Raw genomic sequence first — 12880 nt, 5'->3', positions numbered from 1 at the left:
GGGGAGGCCATGGAGGAAGACTATCGGTCGGCCTCGAAGAAATTCTGGCAAACCATCCGGCGCCTCAGGAGGGGGAAGCAGTGCTTCACCAACACTGTTTACAGTGCGGGTGGGGGGCTGCTGACCTCGACTGGGGATGTCGTCGGACGGTGGAAGGAGTACTTCGAGGACCTCCTCAATCCCGCCGTCACGTCTTCCGATGAGGAAGCAGAGGCTGGGGACTCGGAGGTGGGCTCGCCCATCACCGGGGCTGAAGTCACCGAGGTGGTGAGAAAGCTCCTCGGTGGCAAGGCTCCGGGGGTGGATGAGATTCGCCCTGAGTACCTTAAGTCTCTGGATGTTGTAGGACTGTCTTGGCTGACACGTCTCTGCAACATCGCGTGGCGGTCGGGGACAGTGCCCCTGGATTGGCAGACCGGGGTGGTGGTCCCTCTCTTTAAGAAGGGGGATCGGAGGGTGTGTTCCAATTACAGAGGAATCACCCTCCTTAGCCTCCCCGGTAAGGTCTACTCCAGGGTGCTGGAGAGGAGGATCCGGCCGATAGTTGAACCTCGGATTCAGGAGGAACAATGCGGTTTTCGTCCTGGTCGTGGCACACTGGACCAACTCTATACCCTCCGTCGGGTGCTCGAGGGTTCGTGGGAGTTCGCCCAACCAGTCCACATGTGTTTTGTGGACTTGGAGAAAGCGTTCGACCGCGTCCCTCGTGGTGCCCTGTGGGGGGTGCTCCGGGAGTATGGGGTCCGGGGCCCTCTGCTAAGGGCTGTCCGTTCCCTGTATGACCGCAGCAGGAGCTTGGTTCGCATTGCCGGCAGTAAGTCAGACCTGTTCCCGGTGCGTGTTGGTCTCCGCCAGGGCTGCCCTTTGTCACCGGTTCTGTTCATTACTTTTATGGACAGAATTTCTCGGCGCAGCCAGGGGCCGGAGGGTGTCCGGTTTGGGAGCCTCAGAGTCTCATCTCTGCTGTTTGCAGATGATGTTGTTCTGTTGGCTTCAACAAACCAGGACCTTCAGCACGCACTGGGGCGGTTTGCAGCCGAGTGTGTAGTGGCCGGGATGAGGATCAGCACCTCCAAATCCGAGGCCATGGTTCTCCACCGGAAAAAGGTGGTTTCCCCTCTACAGGTCGGTGGGGAGTCCTTACCTCAAGTGGAGGAGTTCAAGTATCTCGGGGTCTTGTTCACGAGTGAGGGACGGATGGAGCGTGAGATCGATAGACGGATCGGTGCGGCGTCAGCAGTGATGCGGTCGCTGTATCGGTCTGTCGTGGTGAAGAGGGAGCTGAGTCGGGGGGCAAAGCTCTCGATTTACCGATCGATCTACGTTCCCACCCTCACCTATGGTCATGAGATTTGGGTAATGACCGAAAGGACAAGATCGCGAATACAAGCGGCCGAAATGAGTTTCCTTCGCAGGGTGGCTGGGCGCACCCTCCGAGATCGGGTGAGGAGCTCAGTTACCCGGGAGGAGCTCGGAGTAGAGTCGCTGCTCCTCCACGTCGAAAGGAGCCAGCTGAGGTGGCTCGGGCATCTGTTTCGGATGCCTCCTGGTCGCCTCCCGCGGGAGGTGTTCCAGGCATGTCCTAGTGGGACAAGGCCTCGTGGAAGGCCCAGGACACGGTGGTGGGACTATGTCTCCGAGCTGGCCTGGTGTCGCCTCGGGGTCCCCCCAGAACAGCTGGAGGAGGTGTGTGTGGATCGGGAAGTTTGGGCATCTCTGCTGAGACTGCTGCCCCCGCGACCCGGCCCCGGATAAAGCGGAAGAAAATGGATGGATGGATGGACAAGTGTTGCTTTGTATGGTAGCAATTCTCCCTGCTTCCTAAAAAAAATAAGTTTTGTGTCTCAGTAATATGTCAGATTATACTTCTTTAAAAAAAATATAAAAATCCTATGTCAAATTTGGTAATTAACAACAAAGACAAGGAAGCTTAACGGCTGAATAAAGTTGAGTTATTTCAAGATTTTGCACTGTTGTAAAATGTATTTTGGTTTCCATTTTAAGGTACAAAACCACAAATGGGGATACTTTCGAAATCTCAACCAAATGGTTAAAGGATTGAAAAATGCTCTTCCATTCATGTACTGAAAGGTATTTTCAGCTGTTTCAGTGGAACTGGAGGAGTGTGAATGAAACGATCTGGGTTGTACCATAACAGCTTAGGGGACATCTCTTATGCGCATTCATTTACGCAAACATTAATCCGACTACATCAACCGACGCGGTAAACATTTGGCTAAAACAGGACTCACGCGCTGTGCAACACGCATAAAACTAAACGTGTACATGTACTTGCAGTTCGCTTGTCCAAAAAATGACCCACCCTCTCCGGAAAATGATTTGGACTCACCCAAGATGATGTGACGAGCAGCCCTTTAAAGTAGCTCCACTTCCGAGATGAAGTAAGTAGAAGAGCTTCAGCGCACCGTGAGACAACAACGACAATCTTTCCCCCCCCCCTGTAAAGACAAAGTTTTGACAAATAGCCTATTTGGACTTGGGCCTGTTTATGGAGTCGAAGGAACGCGCATCTGGCATTTCCCCCCACACCGATGTAGGACTCTCGCGTCTCCGCTGAAGTCGCCTAAAATCAAAAGAAAGAATTGTGCTTTTTTTTTTTTACGCACAAACGCAGCGACAGCAAACTGGACTCAATTCTGCAAACAGGAATGGTTTATCCTTCCGAAGGCTTATTTTACATCGAAATGGATCAAGCACCACCAGGTAAGTTAGGGTTAAACTAAGGCTGCCTTTGTCTGAGCCGTTCACAACAAGACAACGTTTTTTTTTATCCACGCAGTTCTCGCTTGATCATTCTGACATGCCTTTGCTAATGTTCCCCATCGGGTTGACACACACACGAGGTGCTCTAAACGCTGTGCAGGTGTCAGTAAAGCGTTATAATGGAGCCGTCCTGGGCGCTGTGCTCCCCCAGCGGCATTGCCCAGGCATGCATAGCGCAATTCACTTGGCAATTACGTAATACCTTTCAGTGGAGCGGCGCTCGAGAGTCAGTCTTTTTTTTTTTTTTTTTTTTCCTTTGTCCCGGCTCATCGGCGCAAACTTGGCCCCCACAAAAAAAAAAAAAAAACCCGCGCACCCTGATTGCTTTACAACACATTACTGGGATGAAATAGTCCGTGGTTGCGGTAATCATGCAGGAGAGGAAGAACACAATCGAGACGGCGATAATGAACGGCGCATGAAACGGCCGCTTTGTTCTCTCCCTCTGCAAGCCAGCCGTGGTTAATTTGTGCGCTCGCTCTGAAAAAGTAGGCTAGAGGCGAAGAGACTAGACAGCTCGTCTCATGACTTGGGATCCTCGCGAGCGCGTTATTTTTTATTCATCATTTGTCATTCGATCGTGGCCCGCTACACTGTCCCGAACATTGTTAAGTGACGCGTATTACCACCTTCCTCTGCTTTCTTTGCAGCGTCGCATCTGCGCGTAACCAGGCTGTAATCTGTTTGAAATGAAGAAAAAGTGTGCACACAACTTGAACAAAATAAAGGACACCTGGACGTTTTTCCACACACAATATCCCAAATCTGTTGCGTGACAAGCTTCTTCTACAATCATGTCTGTTTCATGCGCACATTGGTTCAGCGCCAGTAGTTTTTTTGGCACTACACTAAAGGAAGGAGAAGGGGTGGGGGGGAAGGTGTGCAGATTTAATTTTGCTGAGTCCAGGGGCCGCAGGTTTTCGTTTAGCCTGCCACCGCGCTGCTGCACCTGCCTTTTGTTTATTTTAAGGTCAGAAAAAGAGGGAGAGCGGATGGCGGAGGAAAAAACCACACATTCGCTGCGTCTCTGAGGCTGCTCTTGTGCGCCATGAAAGGCACTTTTGTCCTGGACTGAAATATATCGCAGTCACCTCCCCTTGATGCGGTTTGCCCGTTTTTTTTTTTTTTCATTTTTAGGAAAACGCTTAGTCCCAGGCAGGTTTTTTTTTTTGTTTATGGAAAACTCTGGCAGCGCGCGAGAACGTGAGATAATTATAAAAATAACAGGAGTTGGCCCGAAACATAATAAAACGGTATATGCTTTTAAGATCATTTCCTTTTTACCCCCTTGCAACAGCTGAACGCAATTACACCCCGTCCTACATCAATATTTAGTTGAATAAACACACAAGTTTGAACTTTTTCTGCCACAGTAATGAATCAAAAAGGATGTCAGCACGTGGTACCTGTTGGAAACATGCCCGGGCTTGTCTAATCTTGACAGGCTTCAAGGAGCAGAGCGGGGGTGTGGGAGGGGGTGGCACTGTATCATGTCTGCACAGCATTCTAGACAATTGGCCTCAGTGTGATGTCAAGAAGTGAAAGACATTTGAGCAAGTTCTTGTGGTTGCATGGGGATTTTCACAGTCATACTCACGTTTTTTTTTACTGTGTTTCTTTTTGTCAGCTCTGCCACCTCGATCCGCAAAGCCAGTTTCTTCCAGTATCAACAACAATATTCGGCCGGCGCTTTCCCTGCAAGATGCCGAATGGTACTGGGGAGACATCACAAGGTAAAAATGTTCAAAATGCACATGAGTATTCTTAAACTTTAGCAGAGCATTTTTGTTTTTTCTTTTTCTTTGTTGCTCGATTATGATATAATGATTGTATTTTTTTTTAAACTTTGCCATTTTTCCAACAGGGATGAGGTGAATGAAAAGCTCCGAGACAAACCCGATGGGTCCTTCATGGTGCGTGACGCCTCCACTAAACTGCAAGGGGATTTCACCTTGACGTTAAGGTAGCCGCCGACTTGGAAAACAGACTCTTCGACCATTGCGCATTTGCCTAACCAGTGCAAAGCGTTACAAATGTGTCTTTGTATCACAGGAAAGATGGGCACAACAAGCTGATCAAGATTTACCATCGCGACGGCAAATACGGCTTTTCGGACCCTCTCACTTTCAACTCTGTGGTGGAACTTATCTGGTACTATCAGAATCATCCGCTAGTGGAGTACAATGCGACGCTGGACCTTATGCTCACCCATCCCCTGTCCCGCTTCCAGGTTAATAAGAGCCCAGTTTTTTGAAGATCTAAAAGAAAAAGCATTTTTGTGAGCTGGTGTTAAAATGTTTGATTCTGGATGGCAGGTGAATGAAGACACGGTTGATGTTGCCGGGAGAAAGCTTAAAGAAGTGCAATGTCAGTATCACGAGAAATCGAAAGAGTTCGATCGGCTTTACGAAGCGTTTACGAAGACGTCTCAGGTAAAAAATAAAAAAAATCCACTTTAATGCGTCGAGAATGTGGAAAAAAAAATCCTTTCTCATGTCTCATACGTGTTTGATTGTTTTCGGCAGGAGATTCAGATGAAGAGAACAGCAATAGAAGCTTTCAACGAGACGATGTTGATCTTCGAGGAGCAATGTCGAGAGCAGGAGCGTTACGGGGAAGAGTTTGAGAGGAACAATCAATCAGACGAGCTCGACAATGATCTGGAAAGGTAAATACGAAAACCACATGCAAAGTAATAAGTCTTTAATTCTGGATTTTCATACCGACGGCGTTCATTTAACTTCTTTGTTGCTGTTCACTCCGCAGTTTCCTGATAAATTATGAGAAGCTGAAGTGCCGCCTTGGGGAGATCTATGACAGCAAGATCCATCTGGAAGAAGACTTAAGGACCCAGGTGGAGGACTACCGGGAGACGGACAGGAAGATAAACAGCTTGCGGCCTGACCTTATCCATCTAAGAAACATCAGAGACCAGTATCTAAAGTAAGGGAGGAACTTGGCAGTCGTCCATGATTCTTTAAAAAAAAGTTGTTGCAATTATTTGACAAAACAAGCAAAATTTACACTGTCGCTGTTTCCTTTAAGCTGGCTGAATCACAAAGGGGTTCGGCAAAAATGCATAAATGAGTGGCTGGGTGTGCAGAGCGACAGCGCCGACGAGTAAGTTGTCATCAACGTGAGATTCTTGCTTCTGGAAACAACAGGTCTTACCGTGTTGTAACCGAACGGCTTTTTCTGTGATTGTAGCACGTACGTTTTGAAGGGCGATGAGAAAAACCTGCCTCATCAGGACGAGGAGAGCTGGTTTGTGGGAGAGCTCAGTCGCACAGAGGCAGAAGAGATGCTGCAGGGGAAAGCAGCTGGAACTTTCCTGATCCGTGAAAGCAGCAAACAGGGATGCTATGCCTGCTCTGTCGTGTAAGTAGATACAAATTATCTTATATTATTACTGCATGTTCATTGCATGTTGATCTTTTACTTTGTGGGATACATTTTTTTGAATAATGTGTATTTGTTAGTCAATTGCTGGGTTGCAGGTGACATCACAGCGTTCTAAAAGCCTATACAATTACTATATAGAGGGAAAATTATTTTGTTTTTGAGGAAATTTTTGGTCTTGTACAGAGAAATCATGGACCCAGTGACTGATATTAATGATATTTTTTTTAATTCATATATTTTTTCTTAGCTACGACTTGTTGTTAATAGGAAAAACTGGCTCCTGCCCCCGTTGTGTCCGATGACATCATCATGTTCTAGAACCTGCAACCCATCAATAGAGTTGCGCAGTCTACCATTTTTTTCCTCTTTTTTCATATGAATTATCTATATAGTTTGGCTAAAAGTAAAGCGCTCCGGGACTTTTCCATCATTTTGTTTTTTATTTGCCCTCCTCAGTCTTTTATTATTGCAATAATTGTAATGATTTTATTCCTTTTTGTTGCAGTGTAAATGAAGAAGTCAAGCATTGTATGATCTACAGCACGCCTCACGGATACGGTTTTGCCGAACCTTACGACGCCCACTGTTCGCTCAAAGACCTGGTGCTGCACTACCGCCTGCACTCCCTAGCACAACACAACGACGCCCTGGACGTGCGGCTGTCCCATCCAGTCCACACCAAATCTGCGGACAGTAGTCAGATGTCCTCGTCACACGCGGCGGAGCATAAACTCTTACAGACTCCCAAGCATCCGTCGGGACTCCTGCCTGCCGCCCCAGAGATGTAACCCCAGTGGAACAGAGACTAACGGACATTTTGTTTACTGTTAACTTGCGAGATCGACTGCATCCAGGTGCTTTGTGTAAAAAAGAAAGAAAAAAAAAAAACGTTTTGCACTACAGTGATTCCATCGGTTTTTGTGAATGTGCAATTCACAAATGAAGTGGGACCGGAACTTGAATGTCAGCTGATACATAGATTTTTATATATTTTTTTTTATTTCCAGAGAGACTGTTTATGCTTCTACATTTTTTTTGTGTTTTTTTTTTACGATTTGTTTTGGCCGTTCATTGGGATGTTGTCTATGCGAAAACATTGCTCCCTCGCATCAGGTGCTGCACTTTTGACTTCGACTTACACTAAAGTTGTTGTTCCTAGATGTTATCGATTTGCCTAGTTCTAATGAATTCTGCGTTAGCATTTGTGAGATGAAAACGGTGCTGTCATATTGATGTGATTGACCAAATTAATTTGAGCGTAAATGCTACGCGCAGATGAGTAAAAAATATATCGGTGCATTTTGACAATTTGACACTTTCATTCAGATTTATATATACTACACAGTGAATGGTAAAATGTAGCATTGTAATCCTCTTGAATGATATGATTGTAACCTGGAGAATACTTAATCCCATTGACCAAAGCACTTAATAATGAGCAAGAACACGCATCCCAAGTGTATTTTGAAAATTGTATCGGGAGCGGAGGACGGGGCAGTTTGACGTACACCTGCTGATGTGCTGATCAAAAACATAATCGAAGTACTGTATGTTATATTCTGTTACTCAAAGAAGTATAAGCTTTTCATACTCTATATCTATTTTTTCTATAAACATGCCACAAGATGAAAGCTTGAAGAAAGTGCAATCCAACAGTATTTCTTTAAATGTTGCAATGTGTGACGACGGCGGCGGTGGTGAAGGCGACGCTGTTGTGAGAGGTTGACATTTGCCACAGAAATGCACTCTCGGTGTCTGTGTGAACTGACCGAGGCCTGGAAGTATCCTGCCTCCATTACTTGAACTGTGTGGCATTGCTCGAGCTATGAATGTTTTTTCATGACATGCGGCCTACGACATAGCTAAAGAGGAAAAGGAATCTGCGTTGAACTTGGCACATTTTTTTTTTTCAAGTTTGATGACAATACTCTGTAAAAAAAACAAACACCTATATAAAATGTATTTTGGAGAACGGTCTATTGGAAGGAGAGTGATTCTGCCTCTTATGAAAATACAGTGAGTTGGAATATACTCATCTGGAAAAGCTAAGCAATGTGAGAGCCTGATTTTCTTGCTGAAAGACAATAAACTGATAAAGGTTTTGTCAAGTAATCCTATACTGTGTTACTTGTGTCATTGCTAAGGGGTTTAATACTCGGTAATTGAAAATGAACAGTGCTGCGCAGGAGCAATAGAGAACTTTGAAGAAGGTAGTGAAAAAAAGGATACGTCACCAGAAATAGATGCCAACGCCAGAGGTAGTAGCCAAAATATTAATAAGTAAGAGTTACTTGGAAAATAATTTTACTCAAATTAAAGTCAAAAGTAGTGTATCCAAACAATTACAAAAAAGTACTTGGAGACAATGTTATTTACTGTGTGTACTGAGTACTAGTATGACAACGAAATAATTCTACAGGGCGAGGAGTACGAGACCAACTACATCCATTGTATAGATCAAAATGAAGCATTTGCAGCTTAAAGCCACATCACGTAGAATTTCACCTTATAAATAAAACTGAAATACAAGCATTTATTTTATGACAGATATTTTCATCATTGAAAAATACCTTCAAACAAACACATGTTTTTGCTGTGAGCGGCTCAGCTCTCCTAAGACATGACTGTAACTTTACCGGGAGTGGGTACGTCTCCAGCTCGTCGCCAAGGAGACGTCGACGAAAGTCAGCAGAATTTAAGATTTAAATAGGTTAGGTCATCCAAATGCATGCAGTAATAGTATTTTCTGTGTGGAGCTGGTCATTAGAAGCATGTGTTGTACTGATGGCAACAGTATAGACCAAAATGTTGCGCACTGTGCCTTTAAATATTTACTCACAGTGGAAAAAGTAACAAGTACTGCATGAAAAAACTACTGAAAGTACAATTTCTTCAAATGTAACTGTACTACTCATCTCTGGTCAACGCATTGGTGTTGATCTGACTTTTCAGGGAGTTCTTCAAGGCCCTATGCCCGATTGCTCTTGTTTATAAACAATGGAGGAGGGAGTACATTCATTTCAGACTGATTCCTAACTTTCCTAATGCATTTCTAATATCGCAATTCTTCACAGAGATGAGCACTTATTACATCTTTCATGGAGAAACACAACTAGCCTGCGAAATTGTGATTGATAAACGCTTTACAATTATATGCACAGTGCACAAAAGCCTTTTCTCACAAATGTCTGCTTCAGAAGATACTGAAGGAACAATTTTTTTATACCACTGCTAGAGAAAAAAAAATGATATAGGGCCTTTAATTCTCTAATGAGAAAGTTACTGAAGTGATCATCGGCATGTCCGGTTTGTGCTTAAATTACACAAAGTATGAAGCATTTCCTCTGGATCAGAACAATGATCGGAATCCCCGTTAAAATTAATCATCTGCTAGAGGGCGAATACCGACCTCGCTTGAATAAGAACTCCATTTCTAAAGCATTTCTCTTCTTATTTGTGCACATGTCACGATACATAGCTTTTACAGTATTTTTCTCTCCCCAAGAAATAATTAACATGTTGGTAGTTTTTAAGTGATGCCCCCTTATCTTAAACGTACCATCTGTGAGCTGCTGTAGCCATTGTAGCCTGACGGGCTTATCCTTGGGTCAGCGGTGAGGGTACTGGAGGACACTGTGGACAGATGGGAGCGAAAGGGAAGTGCTAAACACAATGGCAGGACATGTGAAAGCAAGGCATGTTTAGTTTGGCCTTGCTGTAAAGTCAGTGAAAATGTTCAACCTAGGAAACGCACTTTAGATTTCTGGCCTGCTCCACGGTCAAAGGAATGTAGACCAACTGTAAACATTTTGTACCAGCCAGAAGGAGCGGCTTTGGTTTCTGACTGGAACCACACACATATTAGTTAGTGTTTCAGGATTCAACACTGTAATATTGTAGGCCTTTTCGCAGCGGACGCCATTTTGAGGACTTTTGACCATTAGAAAGATAATCATTTGTTTTCAATTGTTAGAACCTATGGCAACCATCCCAATTTTTCATCCCTCGATACCCATGGATCGCCCGACATAATGACAGTACTCCAACCCCATGACCAAATACAACAGGTGGCCTATTTTAGCCATATAAAGTGTGTGTGTGTGTGTTAACTCGGGATTAAGGAAATGCAGGCAGCAGGGGCGTAGAAGAGATTACTCCCTCTTACCTGTGTCAGCAAAGAAGAGAGCTGCAGCAGGAGAATAGGCAGGCAGGCAGGCAGGCAGTGTGGGCATTTGCACGCACTCTCTTTGGAGATGGACCAGAGAGGACAGTCTGTACCGGCGCTGAGTCACCCTCAGGCTGCTGCTGCAAGTGTGTCAGAAAGAGACAGCGAGAGTGGGTTGAGAAAATGTGCAGGGAGACCGAAATAGAAAGTATTCACAGAAGTGTTTTAATCTAAAGGGCAGCATGAAAATACAGTACAGGCTGGCAAGTGCCCACTTCTCCTTAACAGCCCTACTCCAAAACTTGCTTATACCGGGCTACAATACAAATCCAGCAGGAAGGGACAAACGCTAGAGATGTTCTATTATCTTAATACCGTCCTGGATATAATTACATCTTAAGGGGTGTGATCAGGGCTTGACATGGACTTTTTTCTCACTGGCTTCCGGGCCTTGCCTTTCAAACTTTATTTTGCCACAAAAAGTTTTACCAGCCACAGCGTATTTAGTTATGAGGTTCTTGCTTATTTGTACGGAAAGCCTGGTGTTGGTTTAATGTAGATTAAAGGTAGGGTATGCAAGGTCTTTTTCTTAAAGCTGTGGTAATCAATATATTTTCTTGACGTATAGAGTAAACGTCTTTTCGCACCATAGATCTACATTGTAAGGGCAACATTTGAGACATTAAAAGCATGTTTGTTGCTGTGTGTCTAAATATTGCACATTTTCCTCCAGTGTGAACACAGAATTCAGAGGCCACATTAGCACAGTGTTAGCTTGGCGGTCCGCGCTATAAACTACAGCTGAGATGTGCCTCTAATGAACTGAAGTGAACAATCGGGACGTGTGCAAGGGTGTGAGGTAGAAATGTATTTAGGCCAGGGGTGTCCAAAGTGCGGCCCGGTGGCCAAATGCGGCCCTCAGACCCATTTATGGTGGCCCTCGGCCTCTTGCTGTACCGGTACACATCACCAGACCTTTTTTATCTGAAATGTAATAATTCTATACAATTCTAACCGAACAACTAACATTTTACTGTGAGACTGAGCTGGCATGAAGGTTTTAAGCTTAAATAGAGGTATGGGGCACAATTTAAACCTCTGCTAGTCAAAGGTTTTGCGGCACTAACTACTGATCTACGGCCCTTCACCCCGTGTACGCTTCAATATGCGGCCCCCCATGAGAAAAGTTTGGACACCCCTGATTTAGGCAATAGCTGAGAGGTTATGCTAAACTAACTCCGACTTCCATTGTAATTCAGGTAGTGCAGCTTTAAGTATTACACAAACTTGATGTGTGTCCCCAGATAAGAGGGAAACATATTCAAATCTGAGAGTGGTTTTGTTACATTTGAATGGTTGATTTGATCCATTCACTTCTACAAAGACATTTTACGTTTCATGATGGGAAAAGTTGTTATGTTGACATTTTTTGTTTGGGTCCTCAAGGCAGTTCAGCAAGAAAGAAGAAGGAATCAAAGAGAATAAGGGTGCCATACTTAATTGTATTAGTGCATATCAAAAATAATCTACGTATCATTAATCAAACTGGCCAAAGTAGCAAAAGAGCAACTAAAATAGAAATCTACCAGTGTTATTCCTGCAAAAGAAAAGGCCTTTTCTTTTGCCTTTACTATCTCCCCTTTATTTTCCCTGCCAGGACCCAGAGATATCTTATTATTCTTGGGTGCTTTTGGGTTTTATAGTCCACAATATAATTACGTCTTGGGGGATGTGTTCAGAGTGGGGGGAGCAAGAAGAAGAATTGCCTTCAGAGTCACGCCTAAAACACACACACACCATCCACAGGCTCAGGAACAGGGTTTTTGCTTTCAGTTTAGCCGCAGCCAATCGCCTCCTGGCCCTCTCCTGTCTCCGTCTGATTCCCTCATTTTCACACGGCACGAGCAGCCAATCCGAAGCGAAGTGCACGCGCAGCAGCAGCCAATCCGCGCGCAGTTGCCATGTCAGGGGCAGAATCGATAAGAGAAGACTTTTTTCCCCTTACACTTTTTACTAGCACATTATAGCTGGCTTATAGGACGGGGACGAGGGATTCTGCCAAGCACCATACAAGCTCAAGCATTCATTGGTTGTCCTGAAGCCCGCTAAAGATCATTACCCACAATGTTACCATACAAACAGTTTTAGTGCCTTGGCAGTTTGTGCAGCGTGGTGTGTTTACATTTAGGGCGAGATAGCCAGCCCGCAGTCAAACAAACACAAACACACAGAATTGACCCTAAAATGGTTCAAGTTGGTCTAAAAGTAATTTGTGCCATGGATTCTTTCAAACCATAATGTGGCATATGCTGTTGTGACCCGAGAGGACAAAGTATGAAAAGGCCTATTCTGTTTGTTAGCCTTGGCATAATGTACAATAATCTATGTTTTGTCAAGTTGAAATTAGATTTTTTTAGTGATATACAAAATGATGTCTTTGAAAATAGCTAAGCGCCCTTCGCAAAGACAAAAAGTTGCAAAGCTCACCTTGACATGTCCCTGATTTTATAATCCACAGTGGATAAATCA

General features: G+C 44.6%; 1 protein-coding gene across 1 annotated transcript; it reads left to right on the top strand.

Annotated features, from left to right (window-relative positions):
• The first annotated feature begins 2385 nt into the window (after positions 1–2385).
• Positions 2386–8303, top strand: LOC306972304 (phosphatidylinositol 3-kinase regulatory subunit gamma-like). The gene is made up of 10 exons (XM_079568878.1): positions 2386–2724; positions 4412–4517; positions 4649–4747; positions 4837–5014; positions 5100–5216; positions 5310–5452; positions 5551–5727; positions 5830–5904; positions 5992–6162; positions 6692–8303. The coding sequence occupies exons 1-10, from the start codon at positions 2670–2672 to the stop codon at positions 6972–6974; spliced, it is 1404 nt and encodes a 467-aa protein (XP_079425004.1). The 5' UTR covers positions 2386–2669; the 3' UTR covers positions 6975–8303.
• The last annotated feature ends 4577 nt before the right edge of the window (positions 8304–12880 follow it).

Source organism: Gobius niger (assembly GCF_951799975.1).
Source record: "Gobius niger genome assembly, chromosome: 13".
Taxonomy (NCBI): Eukaryota; Metazoa; Chordata; class Actinopteri; order Gobiiformes; family Gobiidae; genus Gobius; species Gobius niger.
This window is presented reverse-complemented; position numbering and strand designations above follow the sequence as displayed.